This window comes from Sminthopsis crassicaudata, chromosome 5 (assembly GCF_048593235.1).
Source record: "Sminthopsis crassicaudata isolate SCR6 chromosome 5, ASM4859323v1, whole genome shotgun sequence".
In the NCBI taxonomy this organism is placed as follows: domain Eukaryota; kingdom Metazoa; phylum Chordata; class Mammalia; order Dasyuromorphia; family Dasyuridae; genus Sminthopsis; species Sminthopsis crassicaudata.
In genome coordinates, this window is record NC_133621.1 from 44,658,001 (window position 1) to 44,678,152 (window position 20,152).

The following is a 20,152-nucleotide window of genomic DNA, read 5'->3' on the forward strand; positions in this document are numbered from 1 at the left end:
TAGTCAGCCAGTCAACAAGTATTTTTAAGCACTTATTATGTACCAAACATTGTGCTAAATGCTGAGAATGCAAGAAAAAAAATTCCCTACCCTCAAGGTGCTTAAAGTCTAAGGGAGAAGACTATATGTCAATAACTATGTTCACACAAAACATATGTATTAAGGTAATCTCAAAGGGAAGACATTGCCAAGGGAAGGGAGGAAAAGCAAAGGCTTCTCTCAAAAGATAAGATTTAATAAGAATGGGGGACGTGAGGGAGGAAGGGAGAATACCCAGAACTCAAAAAATGTTTAATGAATTTTTAAAAGTGTCTTTATAGGTAATTTGGAAAAATTAAAAATTAAAAAAAAAGATGGCATTTGAGCTGAATCTTGAAGAAAGCTGGATTAACTAGGAGACACAGCATTCTAAACATGAGGATAGTGTATTATACAGAAGGAGGGAAGAAGGAGTGAAGGAAGAAAGGAGAAGAGGAAAAGAGTAGAAAAGAGGGAAGAGAAAAGGAAAAAACAGGAGGGAAAGGAAGGAGATGGAGTAACAGGAACAGAGAGAGGCAGAGACAAAGCAGGAGGAGAAAGACAGGTATAGGGGAGAGAGGGGAGAAATGACGAGGGAGTGGAGAAATAAAGGCAAGATTTTAGACAGAAGCTAGCCCTATCTTTCCCCCGCCCCTGACCCCCCCCCTTGAGGGTGGGGTTAAGTGACTTGCCCAGGGTCACACAGCTAGGAAGTGTTAAGTGTCTGAGACCAGATTTGAACTGGGGTCCTCCTGAATTCAGGGCTGGTGCTCTATCCACTGCGCCACCTAACTGCCCCCAGCTAGCCCTATCTTTACAATTAGAAGAGAATGCTAGAACATTGCCAAAGGGGATGGACTTGAAATTCTGTGCACTTGAGTTTTGAGAAACGAAACTGAAACATTTCTGCAAAAATTCAGGAAGTGTTCCATCTTTATAAAGAGGTATTTTAGCGTCCAGTCATTTGTTGTAGTTCAGCAGAGGACAATATAAAAAAATTGTTAAGAACTAGAAAACATGACATCTTTTTCTTCAGAGCCTAGGGGACAAGCCACAGTCACGCTAAACTCTGTAATTCAACAAAATGGCTTTGGGTTTTTTTTGTTTGTTTGTTTCCGTTTTTTAAGTTTGTGAGCCAGAAGGTGCCCAGAAATCGGGGTAAGTCCATTCTCTTTTTTTGACTGTTACTATTGGGAGAAAGTCTTACTGATTTTCCCGGGAAATCAAATTTATATTTTTGTGTTCTGAGCCCGCCCACTACCTCCCCACCCGCACAAGCTGTAAAAACTTCTCTCTAAAGCGGAATCATGTTGGAATCCTGCTTTGAAGTGTGAAAGGCCTGATTCCCTTGATCTCGGGGGAGCCTTAGCGCCCCCCGCGAAAGGAGGGCAGCGGCCCGCGGGAGGCCGGAGGAGCGGGCTGCCAAAGGCTGGGGGCAAGGAGGGAGCCGGGACAAAGGCGGGCTTCCTCGGGATGCCCCGCGGAGCTGCCCGCGGTAGCACCGGCCGCAGGACCCAGGGGAGGGCCAGGGCCGGCAGGCCGGGGGTCGAGTGGGCTGCAGCAAGCGGCCTGGCGGAGCTGCGGCCGCTGGCGGGGAGAGGACGCAAGGGAATCCTCTCGGGCCGCCATCCCTACCCACTTGGGGATAATGGAGCATCGGAGTGGGGGGCGGCAACTGGGTCGTGTCTGCCCCCAGGATGCGGAAACTTCCCTCTTTCTCAGGCTCTAGACCGTTTCCCGGCTCTTTTGCCACCTTAAATTAGGGTCGGGGGTCATCGGAGGCTTGAGGATGCAAAGAATATGCCCACGACCTCCGATCCGGGAAGTGATCAGCTGAATGGAGCGGAGGGGGGGGGGGGGCGGAGGAAGAGGGGGCGGCTACCGGTAGGGAAGGAGCCCTTGAGAAGATGTAGTTTAGGAGGGCAGCACTGACAAGACCTCCTTAAAGCAACCTGGAAGAGGTCTGCCCTCCACATAGACATTATTTCCTTTGTCTAGACCGGGATCTGATGTCTTTCTGTGGAAATTCGTTTTCATATTGGACCTAGTCTTGCTCAGAATTTCCCATATTAGATTCAAAACAGTTCTCAAGCTCTTGTGGGAAAAAATGCTACCCTCCATCAGAAAAAGAACTGATGGTGTCTGAATACAGATTGATCCATATCCTGTTTTTAAAAAATTATTACTTTGGGGGGTTGGGTTCTGAATTTTCTTTTGCAATAAGGAAATGTTTTGCATGATTGCACCTGACTTTGCTTGCTTTCTCAGGAGAGGGGAAGGGAGGGAAGGAAAAATTTTGAAACTCAAAATTTAAAAAATGTTAAAATGTTTTGTTTGCTTGTAATGAAGAAAAAAATTAAATGTAAAAGAAAGAAAAAGTTCCCATCTGAGGAAATTGGAATCACAGTCAAAGGACCTCGGTTTTAGCCCTGGCTAGAACTTGTAATAACGTCTTATGTGACCTTCAGCAATCATTCATCTTCTGAATCTGTTTTATTATCCATAAAATGGACACATACAAAACAAATAAATAATAAAATCAATAAAGTTCTTTAATAAAATAATAAAAACAAACAAACAAAAGAGCAATTGGTTTACCCAATATGGGTGCTGTGAAGATCAAATGAGAGAATGTGAAAATGCTTTAAAACCATAAAGCTTTGGTTTTATGTAAATGCTTATTTGTCAACAGAAGGCTTCCTAGAAACCCTTCCTAGCTTGGCCGACCAAACATGCTGCAAATAGTTGTGGGTCTGGTCTGAATAAACCCAGGATTGGTGACTCACTTTTGATTCTGGTTTTCCAATTGCTCTGACTAATGGCCTGGGTGCTCATTTTTCTGAATGTCTTTCCTCTATTATTTGAAATATTATAGAATTATAGAAAATAATTCATCCCAGCCTTCTCATAGTTCCATTCATTTAACCAAGATTGTTGTCCTTGTTGTTCAGTCATGAATGACTCTTTCTGATCCCATTTGGGACAAGGAGGCCACAAGTGTTTTTTGTTGGTTTTTTGTTTTTGTTTTTGTTTTTTAATTATAGTTTTTATTTACCAGATATACGCATGGGTAATTTTACAACATTGACAATTGCAAAACTTTTTGTTCCAATTTTTCTCCTCCTTCCCCCCCGCCCAGATGGCAGGTTGACCAATCCATGTTAAATATGTTAAAGTATAAATTAAAGACAATATTAGTATACATGTCCAAACAGTTGTTTTGCTGTACAAAAAGAATCGGACTTTGAAATGGTGTATAATTAACCTGTGAAGGAAATCAAAAATGCAGGCGGACAAAAATAGAGGGATTGGGAATTCTATGTAGTGGTTCACAGTCATCTCCCAGAGTTCTTTCGCTGGGCGTAACTGGTTCAGTTCATTACTGCTCTATTGGAACTGATTTGGTTCATCTCATTGTAGTAGAGAGCCACGTCCATCAGAATTGATCATCATACAGTATTGTTGTTGAAGTATATAATGATCTCTTGGTCCTGCTCATTTTACTCAGTATCAGTTCATTTAAGTCTCTCCAGAGGCCCTAAGTGTTAAGGGAAATTCTAGTTGAGACAGTGACAGAGGCAAGGTGTTAAAGTTAAGAAGCCAGGAACAGGAGCAGGAGGGACTTTGATTTCATTGAAGAACAAAGAATTGTGCTGATTGTCTTGAGACCACCATAACAGTCTCCCTTTCAGAGAGCCTGTATAGCTTGTAGAATTTATGTATGGAAATCATCATTATAAGGTTAGACCTGATGGTTTTTAAGGCCCTTAAGGCTTTAAGCTTATAGGAAAAATGGAAAAATAATGACAATAATATTTGTCAAAGGCTAGTACAACTGTGCTCCCCCAAAGCAATATTTTGTCTATTGACAGCTTACTTTTTCTATCTGATAACAAAACTCCCCGAAATTTTATTTTGTCTGGACCATTGATATAATATCTGCCAGCTCCATGGAGGTCATCCAAAATCACCAAAATCAGAGTATGAGAACCCCATTCTCAGAAGGACACGTTGAAGCATACCTTTCATGCTTATTGGATCCATTCCCCTGTTCTCCCCAACATAGTGCTGCTTTTACTGAGCTACACTGTTAATGAACTATATGACAGCTTCCCTTTTTCTCTTTCCCCTTCCCCCTCTTTCCTTTTACAAGCAATAAAGTTTACCATGAACTGGTTCCCATTATTTCAGATATTCTCAAGCACTTAAACTTACTAAAGAGTTATTTCCCCCTCCGTTCTGACTGGCCCATGGCTTCTCTTTAGATATAAACTGGGTACCCTGAAAAAGACCGTTGTGCTTGTGGAACTGATTAAAATCCATCTAAGCATTTTCAGTGCTTTGCTTTGATTAAGCTACACAAACTAATAAATAAGATTTTTATAAAATTTGAGTTTATATACTGTCAGTATTAAATTTTTTTGCACTTTTTTCGATTAAAAAAACTTATAAAAAATGAACTAAGTTTTTAGTTTAAAAGATGGAATGCATCTAGTTTTTATAAATAAGCTTGCATAGTTTATACAATGTTTACAGTATCTTATAATATTCTGTAATAGCCTATAATATCTTTTAGTGTTTTATGTACTCTATAATACTCTATGCCTGTTCCTACACTGGGGGAATCAGGCATTGGGAGCCCAATTATAGAAAGCAAGGTATAATAGAGGAATTCTACATCTTCCCAGGAGAAACTCTTTCATGCCAGAGGACTGTCTGGACATGTACCTCCCTAACACTCTCTGAGTTTCAGATTCATCATCTGGAAAATTGAGTTTTGGAATAAATGTCTTCTGAAGTCTCTACAGATTCTATGATCCTAAGTAGTAAAAAAAATCCCTATATATATAGTGTGTGTGTGTGCATATATTCCCATATATATGTGTATGTCTATTTGTGTGTAACTATATATATGAGAGAGATTATATAGAAATATAACTTAAACATAAAGAATATATATGTATGTATCTATCTGTGTCTCTATATATGAGAAATTGTATAAATACAATTTATATATAAATGTGTATATGTGTATATCTATCTATATCTATATATGAGAAAAATTGTATATAAATACAATTTATATATAAATGTACATATATGTATATATCTATATATAAGAAAGATTGTATATAAATACAACTTATTATAAATGTGTATCTATTATATATATATGAGAGAGATTTTATATATAAATACGATTATATATAAGTGTGTGTGTGTTTTTGTGTGTGTGTGTGTGTGTCTGTGTCTGTGTCTGTGTGTGTGTCTGTGTAGCTAGTTGCACAATACTGGCTCTAGAGTCAGAAAGACCTGAATTCATATCTAGTCTAAGACATTTACTAGCTACATGACCTTAAACAAGTTACTTAATCCATCTGCCTCAACTATAAAATGGGGGAAATAATAGTATTTGCCAGCAGATGTTTACAAGGCAGGGGATCCACTGCTCATTCAAAAGCTGACTGGAATTGTTTAGGGTATGTGGCAAGAGGAGGTTATCTTGGAGGAGATGAAGGGTGCCTCCATTGTCCATCTCTATAAATAGATTATCTGTAACCTTCATGACGAGTGGGGGGGGTCATTGTTGGCAAAATTCTTGCCACATTCCTTCTTAAAAGACTGATCCTTTACTTGGAAGTGGTCATCTCCCCCAGAGCCAGTATGGCTTCAGAAAAGACTGAGAAACGGTCAATATGGTGTTCATTGCCCAACAACTCTAGGAGAGAAATGTGGGAAGCAGAACAGAGGTCTATATATACTATACATCCATCAGACCAAAACCTTTGATACCATTAGTCACAAGGGCTTGTGGAAGATATTGGCAAAATTTGGTTGCCTAGAGAAGTCACCAATATTGCTGGCTTAAGTTCTGGATAATCAATGATTCTCTTAGGCATTCCCGTCAGCAATAGAGTGAAGCAGGGCCATGAGCTTGCTCCTGTGCTTTTTAGCATGGTGTTTTCAGATACCTTCAACAAGAATGAAAATGACATCAAGGTCAGGTTACCACACTAATGACAAATTCTTCAACTTGAAAAGGCCACGAGCCAAGATTGAAATGGAGAGAGATGGTGTGTGACTTTTTATTAGCAGGTGATTGTGCACTCAGTGCAACCTCTGAATAGATTCTCTGGCACTTGTACTAATTTAGCCTGACAACTAACATCAAGAAAATAGAGGCTCTCCAAAAGCCTTGTACCATCAGTCAGTTAAAACAAATGGAAATTTTGAGTGATATAGATAAATTCACATACATTGATAATACTCTTTTCTGAGATGTACAGATGGATGAACGCATTACCAGAGCAAGCTCAGTGGTTTTTGGGAGGTTCTGAAAGAAAGTGGGGAAGAAAATAAACATTAGACTGTCTACCAAACTGAAGGTCTACAGAGCCATTGATTGACCTCATTGTTTTATGGCTGTGAAACCTGAATAGTTTACCAAAACTATGCCAGGAAATGGAATCACTTACATTTGAATTGTCTTAGGAAGACTGCAAATCACCTGGCAAGAAAAGATACCAGACACTGAGGTCCTTTCTCCAACTAAACTGCCAAGCTTTCCAGCTCTAATACAGAGAGCACAATTCTGATGGGTCTGCCACATTCAAATGCCAAAGATTCGTTTGCCTAAATGACTATTTTATAGAGAACTCACATAAGGCAAGAACTCACACAGAGGGCAGAAGAAACAATATAAAGATACTCTCAAGGTCTCTTTGAAGAATTCTAGAATCAATTGTGAGACACAGAAGATACTGGCACAGAGCAATCCAGCATGGTGTGCCCACATCAAAGAATGCTCTGTGCTCTATGAGCAAAACAGAATCACAATAACTCAAAAGAAACATGAGGCACATAAATTTAGAGAAATCTCCATTTCAAACGTTTGTAAGACTACTTGTGCCCAACCTGTGACAGAGCCTTCCAAACTCATACTACTCTAATTAGTCAGTCAGACATACTGTACCTTTACCCCAACTTCATGATCTTATTTTGGGCCTTTTTGAATATGAAGGATAACAACCAATCAACAAGAGGGAAATCAGGGATTCCTGAAGGCAGAGGTGAAAAAAGAGAGTGTTCTGGAGCTGGAGGGGAATCTGTGCAAAATCATTGATGAAAGAGATGAAATTTTGTAGAAAAAGTATAGCTAAGAATCTTCTTTGGCTAGAGTGTATGAAAAAGAACAATATGAAGTCAGTATCTAAAGGTAGGTTGAAGGGGTTTTAATGATAGAGAAGAGGTATTTATATTTCATTACAAATGTAATAGGGAACCATAGAATATTCTTGAGCAGAGGAGTGACATGGTCAGATATGATCTAGGAATCACAGAATCTGAAGTTAATACAACACTGGGACACTGGGATGCTAAGACCTCAGATCAGGTTCTTTATAGAAGGAAACAACCAATATATTTTCAAAATGAGAAGGGCACAGGCTCTGATGAAAATAGAATTTTTCCTTTTTCACAATCTGTAGAGCTTTGTCATTGGCCATCAAGCATTTCTATGAGAAATTCCCTCACCTTAATGAATGCAATTATTCTGTGTGTAAGGACATCCCTGGTAACACTGATGGAGAGAATGACAATTTCTGTGACATCTGAGCAGTTATGGTAAATCATTAAAAAAAGAGACTGAGAAAGAAGAAATCAGGATACTCCTTCCAGATTCAGGAAGGCATGACTTTCCCAATACACAGATCATCTCCCTTCAAGGCCACTGTTTCTCTGTGATGAAGGTAGGAGTTAGAGGAGAGAATTCATATGGTCCCTTCCAAGTTTGCTACTTGGTGGTTCTATTTTTAGGGGAGGAAGGAAGGAAGAAACTGGCAAAAGCTAGAGATATAAGAAGACTATCAGAACCAGCATAAACAGCTGATTCATTGAAGGCACTAGCGAAGAGAGAACTACTGATGAGCCTTGACTGGGAGAAAGTCAGCCTCCAATGTACCAGAAAATGAAGTAATCTTTTATCTGAATAGTGTGGAACTTAATAGGAAGTACCTTACATTTGGGGTTCTACTGATAATTGCAGATCTGTTGAACTGCAAGTCTTTGTAGAGATCTGGATGGCTCAGAAGATAGAGCACTGTGCCTAAAGTCAACAAGATCTGAGTTTAAATCCTGCCTGAGATTATTAGCTGACTGACCTCAGGCAAGTCATATATGTCTGCTTATTTTCTCAATTGTAAGGTAGATATAATAATAACACCTATTTCCCAGGGTTATTATAAGGATCAAATGAGATAATATTTGCAAAGCATTTAGTACAGTGACTGGCACATAGTAGGTGCGTTTCTGCATTTAAGAACTGCTTTACTCAGAATTTTTATGGAGTAAAATAGGCATCTCTATATTATTAGGGGAATATTAGGGGAAAAAAGATGATTGCACATGAAAATAAAAATATATTATGTACAATTTACTATTCCTTTTAAATATATAATAAAGTTATCCTGTAACATTCTTTTTTCCTTCACTCTCCCCCACTTTAGATTAGATAGAAATATGTATGTGCATATTTTATACATAAATATCTGTGTGCATATTATATATTATAGTATATATGTAAGATCTATACACATTTATATTTATCAGTTCTTTTTCTAGATGCAGATAGCATCTTCCTTGCAGTCAACTTGAATGTTATAGTTAAATGACTTAGTCGGCATACAGCCGGCACTAAATAAATGGTTTCCTTCCTTCTTGAATTCAGTTCTAACTATTCGTTATACTATGCTGCCTTTTTAAATTCCCAACTTCTGGGAATGTCTCATTAACTCTTTTCTCCCCTTTTTTTCTATGTTTTATCATTAGGGGAAAATTAAGCAACTTAATTCCCCTTTGTAAACTGTTTCAAGGACTACCTCCTTCCTTGATTTCCCTAACTGTTGATGCTTTCTCACTTCTGTTTCTGCTGCGGAGTCATTCAGTCATGTCATGTTTATGACCTCATTTGAGGTTTTCTTGGCAGATATACTAGAGTGATTTGTCATTTCCTTCTCCAGTTCAGTTTACAGATGAAGAAACTGAGGCAAACAGGGCCAACTGCCCAGGGTATACTCTTCACCTTAACCTTCCTTCAGCAAATTCTATTGTATTCTTTTTATTTCAAGTTTGACTTTACTTATATATTTTAAACATATGTATGTATGTATATATATATATATATATCCCTCTGTCAGGAGAATATGAGGTTAGAGCATAGGGACTGTTTTTATGTGTTTCTCTTTGTGTCACTAGCACCTAACAGCACCAAGCATACAGTAGGCACTTCATAAATGCTTATTAAATGCATTGAATGGATACCTGATTGTTCTGGACTACAATAGGATTTAGGAATCTCTATAGCTGTCTGATGCCCCACTAAAGGTACTCTGGGGAGTTGAGAAAATTATTATCCTCCTTTTGCAGTTGAAGAGACTGAGGTAGACAGAGTTTAAGGGATTTGCACAAAATCATACAACTAGAAGTGTCTAAGGCTGCATTTTACCTCAAGTCTTCCTGATTCTAGAGCCTATGCACTATTTACTCTGCCAACTATACTTTTATCTACCATGGGCTTAAATCCCATCTCTAACTTTGCTTTCTTTGTGATCATGAGCAAATGAAGGCACCTTTTCCATAGCTCATTCACTAAGTCACAGATGGCTTATAACCCACATTGGTGAAATGAATTATCATCCTCACAAAATCACAGATCCTTAACCTTCCAATGTAAAGACTTAAAACCAACCTAATAAAAGAGGAAATCTAAATGAGTAACAAATGGGGTCAGGAATATATCAACTAGATTTGTGCTTTGATCCCCAAAATACCAGTACAACTTTTGTTTTTATGATGAAGATATTAGGACTAGAGTGTGATAAAGTGACAATTATTATTAGCTCCCCATACCACACTTTCTCCATTACACTGTGCTGATGACTTCAAAGGTGACATTGTGTAGAAATACATGTACCTGACTGGTTTCACAGAATTGGTAAATCACAGGTTCCCAAGAGACCCTCTATCCTTGTCTCATTCCCAGAAGTGAGTAACATTTCAGTACTTCCAATGGCTCGGATTTTGTCATTTTCCCGCACGCTCCACCCAACACCAGGATTGCAGACAACATCTTCCCTGTTTAATTGGCCCTAACAAACCTTTTTCTCTGTTGTGACAGCTTGCATGACACCAAAGCCATTTCTGTGCCACAATGAGACAACAGGGCATTACTCTAGAGAAATGAATGAATGCCAAAAATAACCTTGAATATTTATAACTTTGAACTGTGTTAATTAGCCCCAAGGCCGTGAGTCACCAGTGCCTTTCCATGGTAGTTCTTTAGATATTCCTATTGTATTCTAGGGGTACCTCATCTCTTTTTATGGCTTCATGATTTCCCACATGAAAAATTCCCAAATCTTGTTGCTCTTCAGTCATTGCCAGAACCACATTCTTATTTTTGCAAAACACTTCCCTTCGATTTCCCACAAATGTATAAAATTAGATTCTCAATTTGTTGTTATTGTTCATTAATTTCAGTTGTGTCTAACTCTTTGTGACCCTATTTTCTTGGTAAAGACATTAGAATAGTTTGCAATTTTCTTCTCCAGTTTGTTTTATAGATGAGGAAATTATGACAGGGTTAAATGACTTGCCTGGGGTTGGGCAAGTAGGCTAGATTTGAACTTAGAAAAATAAGACTTTCTGATACCAGGCCTGAAATTGTACCACATAAGGACCCACATTCACAGTAACAGACTTTAGAGAATATCCAACTTTGGAGAATCAATCAGCCTAGCTTAAATCCCCAGACTGACTGCAGTGCAATGAATGCTTTTTAGCTACAAAAAATCTTGAAGACCACCTCCTAAGGCTCAGAAACTTAGGATCTTTGTTAATGTCTCTCCCTAAAATATGCCTCCACTTAAAAATCCGTCAATTCACAAACATTTATCAAATGCCTCTAGTGAGCCAGATACCATGTTAGGCACTGGGAATCCAGACAAGACAATCCTTACTGTATAGGAGTGGAGAAAATACCAGATGTTCTCTGATTAGTAGATTTGATATAGAAAATGATTTCAAAGCAATTTTGGAGAAACACTAACAAATGAAGAAGTCAGGAATGATCTTTTGAGAAAAATTGAGTCTTGCAGAAACAGAGATGAGGGAGGAAAAGATTGCATATATAGGAGAACAACCTAGTTAAGATATCTGAGAATGGGAGTTTTAATGGAAGAGAGAGGGAAGAAAAGGCTGTTTAGGGTTACAGGCTCCTCTAGGAAAAGACAGTCTTAGACAGAGTGATGCAATTGGGGAACTTGGAACAATGGACCAAGGACATTGGGCATATGAAAGAATGACAGAGAGAAGATGAAAGAGTAGGAGGGGTATGAGGAGTTGAGAGAAACCCTAAAATTAATTATGTCTTATTTGCAATTTTAAATAGGATCCTGATAGAATCATCTGCTAGCAGACTATTGAATGTTATCTTGAACTGTCCTGGCACTAAACGTGGATGCTTCCTGCGAACAGGCTTTGTAAATGTGAAGTGGGATATAGGGTAAGTAGAAATATTGATGATAGTCAATAAAATTTGCATACATATATCAATGAGGCACAAATCCATGCAATTAGGTATTTGTAATTTGTCAACCATTTAGAGATTCTCTCCTTCTCTCTCTCTCTCTCTCTCTCTCTCTCTCTCTCTCTCTCTCTCTCTCTCTCTCTCTCTCTCTCTCTCTCTCTTTCTCCTTCTCTCTCTGTCTCCAAAATCATGTAAATTCCTTAAAAGTAGCTTATATACAATATATTATATATGTATATGTGTTATAATATTATAATTTTCATTTTGGGATTATCTTCCTGGAACATTTAGTTGAGTATTTTCACACAGCAGGTGATCAACAATTATCTTTTGAAATGATCTAAATTCTCTTTTAAAATATTAGTACTTCAGCATAATCAATAAAGTGCTCAACTCAAAGTCAGGAAGACCTAAATCCAAATCCAGTCTCCAGTACTTTCTACTTATGAGATTTAGTCAAGTCTTTCAATCTTTATATGTTTTGGATAACTTTTTAAAAACTTACAAAAATAAATATGATTTGATAACTGTATTTAAATATAATTGGTTTTCTTTTCAATCTTATGTATTTTATTTTATATATTAAAACACTATTCTGAGAAGAGACCCATAGGTTTCATCAGCTTGTCAAAAGGTTTAAAGACCAATAAATGGTTAAGGGCTCTCATTAAAGAGGAAAGTTGAGAAGTATAAAAATAAAGCTCCATTAAGAGTTTGATTTGTGACAATGTATAATGAATATCTCCTCTTAGCTGGCCTTAAGGGAAAAGATATTTTCTCTTTCATTAGAAAAAGCTTCAAGATTTGATTTGAGTTTACAAACTCATTCAGTCCTAGCAGAGCGATGTTTTTATGTGTAAGTAGTATTCCCTTTTCCAATTACATGTAAATTTAGTTTTCAACATTCATTTTTGAAAGATTTTGAGTTCCATTTGTTTTCTTTCCCTCCCCAAGATAGCAAACAATCTTATATAGATAATATATGTAGAAATACATGAAGGCACTGAGCATCTAGACAAGACAATTCTTGCCCTATATCTTTTCCATTCTAATGGGAAAGATACAAGGTGTTCTCTGATTAGTAAATATATTTTATGTAGAAAATGATTTCAAAGCAGTTTTGGAGAAACACTAACAAGTGGAGAAATCAGGAATGATCTTTTGAGAAAGGTTGAGTGTTGGAGGTGTAGAAGGAAAAGATGGCAAAACTAGGGGAGCAATCTGGTTAAGATATGTGAGAATGGGAGTTTTAATGGAAGAGAGAGGGAAGAAAAGGCTCTTTAGGGTTATAGGATCTTCTGGGGAAGCAGATTTTTAAGCATATTTCCATGTCATGTTGTGAAAAACAAAGAACGACAGGGAAAAAATCATGACAAAGAAAAAGCAAACATACAAAAAAGGTGAAAATAATATGCTTTGATTTGCATTCAGTCCCCATAGTTTCCCCTCTATGCAGGTGGCATTTTCCATCCCAAGTCTATTAGAATTGCTTTAGATCACCACATTACTGAGAAGTGCTAAGTTTATCATAGTTGATCACCACATAACAACTGCACACAATGTTCTCCTGGTTTTGCTCACTCAGTGATCTGTTTTTAAAAATTCATTTTTGTTATTATATTTAATTTTTAGTTGCCCTATGCCATATTTGTACTATAAGTTCTTATATGAGAAAAGTAAGATTAAGAAGTAACAAATATCACTAAAAATCTCAAACAAGTATCCTTTCATTTGCAAATATTTGAAAATATAACTAAATAAAGACCTGCAAATAATGAGGTGAAGTTGGGAAGGGAGGGGACCAAAAGCAATAAAGAAATGTACTTTGCAATATAGTTGAAAAGAACACAATTTTCCTTTAAAAATTTAGTTAAAATGCCTCTTTTTTTTTCTTCAAAGAATTAAAAATACACATATTAAGATGGATGAACAGTTGACTCTGCCTGAAAACACAGATGACTGGACAATTGAAGATGTTTATCAGTGGGTAACAGGAAAACTTAAGCTTAATCCAGAATATGGGGAGATCTTGAAAAAGGAAGAAGTAAATGGAATGAGTTTAAAACGGTGTGTTAAACAAGATCTTATTGACATGGGCATAAAACATGGACCTGCCCTCCAAATAATAAATATGTTCAAGGAATTGAATTCTGAATGTTTTAAGCAGACATTGGGAGAAAAAGATGGTCAAAAAACTGAAGACCAGTGTGTGACACAGGAGAAAAATAGAAAAGGCAAAAGGAATCAAACAGACCCAAAGATAGATACCAACCCTAAACCCAAGGAAGCCTATGAGTCATCAGAGACCGAGCCTTCTAAAGAAACGGAAAGCCACCCCCAAGAAACAGAGGATGATCTGCCATACACAGGGCGGCCATGTTCACCTTATCCTTTTGACAACTTCCATAAAAGCTTTCGTTATAAAGAGCATGATGTAATTATCCAACCTGAAACAGGATTACTCAATTTCATCGATCCAGCCCATGAGTTTAAGGCTCTGACTGAGACAGAGGGAGCTACAAAGAAAGACATTGAGATGAAATTTAGCAATGAAGTCTTTCGATTTGCTTCAGCGTGCATGAATTGCCGCACCAATGGCACTATCCATTTTGGAGTAAAGGACAAACCTCATGGAGAAATTGTTGGGGTGAAAGTCACTAAGGAAGATAAAAGTAAATTTACTGAGCACTTCTATAAGAAGATCGAGGACTATTTCGGTAAGGAGGGAGTTGAGGAAGCAAAGCAGTGCATTAGGCCACCAAGGTTTGTGGAAGTCTTACCGAAGAACAATATCGTATCAGATAGATTTGTTATTGAAATAGACATCGTTCCAAAACACTCCATTTGTGTAAAAAAATATTTCCCAATTAAGATGCAAACTTGTGAAAATAATAAATGGGAGAAAAATGCTGAATTCTCTCTATTTGTGAGGGATGGTGCTAGTTCTAAAGACATCTATGCTAATGCAAAGCAAAAGGATAGACAACTGAAAGAATTTTTAACACATTTAGAATCATGGGATGAGTCCAGAAAAGCAGCAGAAGACTCTCGACCAAAGGAAAGGAAAACAGAATGTGAGGGACAAAAGCTGACTCATCTTCTCACAAGAGACCAAGACTTAGATAATTCTTACTATGACTGGTACATTCTGGTGGTAAATAAGAGTCACCCAAATCAAATTGAGCACTTGGACTTCCTAAAGGAAATTAGATGGCTTGCTGTGTTGGAGTTTGATCCTGAATCTTTGAAGAATGGGGTTGCTAAAGCTTATAGAACGACCCGAGCAGCTAATCTTCACTTTCCAAATCAATACCAAGACAATACAACCTCAGTTACTGAAAAAATTGAAAATCTGAATCTTTTTAAGCAACCCAGCTGGATCTTCTGCAACGGCAGGACAGATATTAACACAGAAGAATATCAACCTTTAGAACTTAGTTTATGGCTTAAAAAGAGAGCCTCTACAGTCCGGAAAGTAATTTCATTCCTTACATGTGAAGACGTGATGCAACCTGAAAGGTTTTTAGTAGTTTTTCTATTGCTTTCTCCAGTCGAGGATCCTAAAGATCCTTTGATCGAGACATTTTCTACTTTCTACCAGGAATTAGGGGGAATGGATGACATACTGTCTATCTCAGTAGATCCACAAATAGGTTCACAATGGAAAGATCTTTTGCAAGTCAGATTCTCAACTACTGACCTCACAAACAGATGTGTTGCTACTTTAAATCTTGAACAGTTAAATGGCACTATCCTTACACTAAAACCTCAGACTGAATCTCCTTTAAGATTTTTGCCATCAAATGGTTCTTCTATTATTCTTCAGAAGAAAGATGAAGACGATATGACAGCACTGAGAATCCTCTGTGTAAATGAATGCAAAGATACAGACAAAGAGAAAGATAAGGCAAAATTCACTGAATTTCAAAAATCCAAAGAGAAACATTTTTATCTAGGTGGAAAAGTTTCATGGTGGAATTTCTATTTTTCCTCTGAAAACTATTCTTTACCTTTTATCAAAAGGGATAGTTATCAAAAACTTGAAGAGATGATACAATCTTTAGCGAATTCCCCTAGAGAATCTTGTGCAGAAGTGATCAATTTGTATCATCATCCAGGCTGTGGAGGGACCACATTAGCAATGCATGTCCTCTGGGAACTGAAGAATAAATTCCGATGTGCTGTGTTGGAAAACAAAACAGCTGACTTTGAAGATATCGCTATACAGGTGGTGACTTTACTCACTTATTGCTCAGACAACCAACATTACTTGCCTGTGCTCCTGCTGGTAGATGATTTTGAAGAGCAAGAATCTGTGTCTGATTTGTGCAATCACATTAACTCAGCCATGGAAGAAGCTTATATTCTATATGAAACACCTTTAGTTATAATTCTAAATTGCATGAGATCCCAGAGCCCAGAAAAGGATGCTAAAAATCCTGATAGTGTTGCGGTAGTTAACAAACTTTCTGACAAAGAGCAAAGGGCATTTGATTCCAAATTTACGGAAATTGAAAAGAAGCACCAAAACTGCAAAGACTTTTATTCCTTTATGATCATGAAGAAAAATTTTGATGAGAAATACATTGAGAATGTTGTAAAACACATCCTGAAAGGGTTGAATATTTATAGTAAAGAAGGAGAATTAATCTCTTTTCTGTCTCTGATTAATGCTTACATTTCTGATTCTAACATCTCTGTGGCACAGTGTGAGAAGTTCTTAGGATTAAACGACCAAAGGGAATATAGGAACAGAAGACGCTTGGAAGACAAAATGGGGACTTACTCCACAATTCTTATCTGTACCAAAGAGGTAGATTGTGGGAGGAATGAAGGAGTCCGTATCATTCATCCCTTAATTGCCAGAAACTGTTTAAAAGAACTGAAACTTACTTCTGAAATGGCAAAGAGTGATATTGCACTGAAACTATTAAAAGAAAATATCTTTTATGAACCTGGAAGAAGAAGAGATAAATTTGTACGAACTATACAATTGCTGCTACTGAAAAGACAGAAAGAATACACTAAAGAAGCAACAAACCCAAAGAAGGACATAACTACTTTATTTTCTCCTTTTATTATGGATGTCCAGAAAGAAGAAGGGAATGATCAGGTTCATAATGTCTTATGTGAAGGAACCATCAGATTTGAGCATTATGCATTGATCTATCAAACCTTAGCAAGACATTGTTATATTAATGAAAATAATTTTCGAGGTGCCATTATTTGGGCAGAGGAAGCAATGAAGAGAAGTCCAAAGAATTCCTTTGTCTCTGATACACTTGGTCAAGTCTACAAAAGCCAGCTTATCTTCCATAAGGATAAAATGCAACAAGGGAAGATTGTATCTCCTCAGGAACTGGCAGATCTCCTAAATATAGCAGTGAAAGCTTCAAATGCTTTCAAAGAATCTCAGCAACACAATGAGAACAGAGACCCCGAAAATGGGCAACCTCATAAATCTAAAAGGAGAGGTGGGATGTATAATACATCGTGTTACTTGGGAGAAATAGAGGTTTGCATGCAGGTAATTCAGCTTTTAGAGAAAATTCCCCTTGTTGGTGAAAGAAAGGAGTCATCTAAAAGGCTCATCATCCAACTTTTTTATGGAAAAAATGATCTTTTTTCAGATCCTTCATTTCATCAGAATGAGTATTATCCAGTAATTAAAAAGCATATTTTGTATTTAAATGGTCTTCATCGTCGTTTGAAAAAAACTTTTGATACTCTTCAAGACTACTTTTCTCTTCTGAAAGTAAGAGATAATGAAAGGGAAATTGTGGAAGAAAAAAACCATGCTAAAATGAAAGGGTTACTCAGACAGTATATAAGTATATTCTTCAATTCAGGAATCGGGCAATCAGTGATGACATCGTTTGGCAAATCACTCCAAGAGCTGGCATATTGGAGAAAGTTGGAAGCCTCTAATGCAGTTAGATTTTCTGGACTGCTAAAGTATCTCACTGAAAATCAGAAAGATGTAATGGAAAACATAGTAAAGATGTACACATTCCTGGTAGAAAAAGCAAATTCAACACAGACAAGGGAAAAACAGAATTTCATCTTGAGCAACATAATTCTTAATTGTTTGAAGCCTACTTCAATAGTCATACAGCCACTTGATAAACTAAAAGAAATACTTCAAGAGGTTTTGCAAGAAGTAGGGCTAAATTATTCCTATCCAGATCCTTTCTTCTTAGCCACTCTCTTGTTCTGGCCTGAAAATCAGCAACTGGATCAGAATTCCAGACAGATAGAAAAGTATATCACATCACTGAGAAAATCCTTTAAGGAGAAATACGGTCAGATGTGTTGGGCTAAGCAACCATTCACACATTTCTACCTTGGAAAGGGCAGCGGCCTCAATAAACTCATTCACAGAGTAAAAATTGAGCAGTGCTTCCAGAATGAAGCAGATCTAAGGGCCCTTTGGCAGCGTGGAGATGTGTGGAGAGAAGAGAAAGTGAAAGACCTTTTGCTTCGTCTCACTGGCAGGGTTGAAAATGATTTGATCTATATAGACTACAGAATTAAAGAAAACTTGGCAATTCCAGTACAGCCTGCTTTCCTGAGTCAGATAAGACGTGGCCGAAGCATGGAGAAAGTTTCTTTCTACCTGGGATTTTCCACTGCAGGCCCAATTGCTTATGATATAAAAAATATTTAAATCAAGCCTGTGAAAGCTCTTAAATGTCATAGCCAGGGATATAGCCCATTTAGCTAAAATAGCCTGCATATCTTATATATAGCTTATAAAGCATTTAGCTAAGATAGTAGTGGGGATACTCTGTTTTGCAGTTTTCTTGAGTTGCTTTTCCTGTATATTTTCACAGAATTTAGAGCTAAAGTGAAGAAACCATTTAATCCAACCCTCTTATTTTGCAGATAAAGCAAATAAAGGTCAGTAGGGAAGTGATTTGCCTGAGATTCAATAGCTAGGAGGTAGCAAAGCCCATTGAATACAAGCCCATTTTACAGTGCTCCACATTGGCTCTCCTATCTAGCTCCCTAACTAGACTGCAAAGGCCTCCAGTGCAATTATCATTTCTTCGGTTTGCAGCCCATTTTTTTCTATAATCCAGAACTACATATCATATGTGGTTTGCTTTACAAGTAGTTGGCTCTTTCTGTTCCTTTTTAGGATTCCCCATGCAGGAATTTATGGTATATTTAGAAAACAAAAGATAAAAATGAGGGAGTAGAATTTGGGGGAAAATATTGGCAAAGAGATTATGTATGTAATAACTTGAAAGACAGAATCCACTCCTGAGCTCTTTAATACTTTTGTAAGACTTTACCATAAATAAATTTGCTACTTAGAAAAAAATACTTAGCTCCCAAGTCTCATTTTTTGGCTCAGAAGATATGATCTCTGAGGTAACAGAAAAAGTCTCAATCTAACTAGACTTTCTTATGTTCAGGGGAATTTGTGGTACGCCATCATCTCTCTGTTATGGATAGCAAGTTTCATCATCCATTCTCAAGAATCACAAATGGTCATTGCCTTATAGAGTAATTCTTAAGTTTTCAAAGTTGTTCAATGATATTGTCACTGAACAAGTTCTTCATCAGTTTCTAAAAGTGTTCAAAATTGTTCATTTAGAGTATAAATTGTTTTCTCGGTTCTGGTCACTTCACTGTGCATCAATTCAAAGAAGTCTTTACGAATCTTTCGGAAATCATCTATTTCCTCACTTTACTACATCACAATAATATTTATCATATTCAAATACCACAACTTCTTCAATCATTCCTCAGTCGATAAGCATAGCCTTAGTTTTCAGGTTCTAGGGCATCACAACTCCACCAACAATGCATCAGTGTGCTTGTCTTCCCACAGTCCCTCCAACATTTGACATTTTCTTTTTTTTTAGTCTTCCTATGCTTGGAGTAGACATTCCCCTAACCCACTGATGGATTTGAAGACTGTTGGTCACCTTCAATCTTATTTAGCTCATCTGCCATCGTGGCTTAATCCTACAGCTTCTTGGTGCTACAAGTGAGAGTTGGGTGGTAGGTGGACATCAAAGCTGGATAAGCAAACCCCATACCATTAAGGGTTCATCAAGCCCTCACACTAGAAGCACTAGCCTCCTGTACTTTCAGATGAGATCACTGTATTATTAGTTTTACTTGATGTTCACTTTGTTGCAAGAAACCTCTCACGGACTAAAGGTGATTATAAGTTTTTTGTAATATAAAAACAAAACTCATTCCTAAAAATTTAAAAATGTGTATAAAGTACTATCATCATTATGACAATATTGGTTTTGTCTACTCATGAGCAATTAATGTTTCTCTAATTATTAATGTCTCTGCCCTTCTATTCAGACTGAATTTTCAGAATTATGAAATGGAATTATTTTTTTCTCTCCAGACTTAAGGATCTATGAAACAATCCCCATCCCTCCATCTCATTTATCTAATCAGTGATCTTCATAAAGATACACAATGAATGTGTGTCAAGTCAAAGTTCAATTAAAAAAATCAAGACAAAAACAGAAATAGAGACGACAAAGGCAAATGCTGTTTAGGGTCGCAAATGTGAAA

General features: G+C 37.3%; 1 protein-coding gene across 2 annotated transcripts; it reads left to right on the plus strand.

The window, feature by feature from the left end:
• The first annotated feature begins 879 nt into the window (after window positions 1-879).
• On the plus strand, window positions 880-18,929 carry LOC141545195 (sterile alpha motif domain-containing protein 9-like). 2 transcript variants are annotated; one of them, XM_074272221.1, is made up of 3 exons: window positions 880-962; window positions 11,465-11,578; window positions 13,502-18,929. In XM_074272221.1, the coding sequence occupies exon 3, from the start codon at window positions 13,524-13,526 to the stop codon at window positions 18,267-18,269; it is 4,746 nt and encodes a 1,581-aa protein (XP_074128322.1). In that variant the 5' UTR covers window positions 880-962; window positions 11,465-11,578; window positions 13,502-13,523; the 3' UTR covers window positions 18,270-18,929. The 2 variants fall into 2 exon arrangements, with proteins under 2 accessions (XP_074128322.1, XP_074128321.1); XM_074272220.1 differs by having other exon boundaries at window positions 949-1,176.
• The last annotated feature ends 1,223 nt before the right edge of the window (window positions 18,930-20,152 follow it).

Bases quoted from the DNA above. Each gene is read 5' to 3' on its own strand.
- LOC141545195 (XM_074272221.1), top strand. From the start codon at position 13,524: ATGGATGAACAGTTGACTCTGCCTGAAAACACAGATGACTGGACAATT.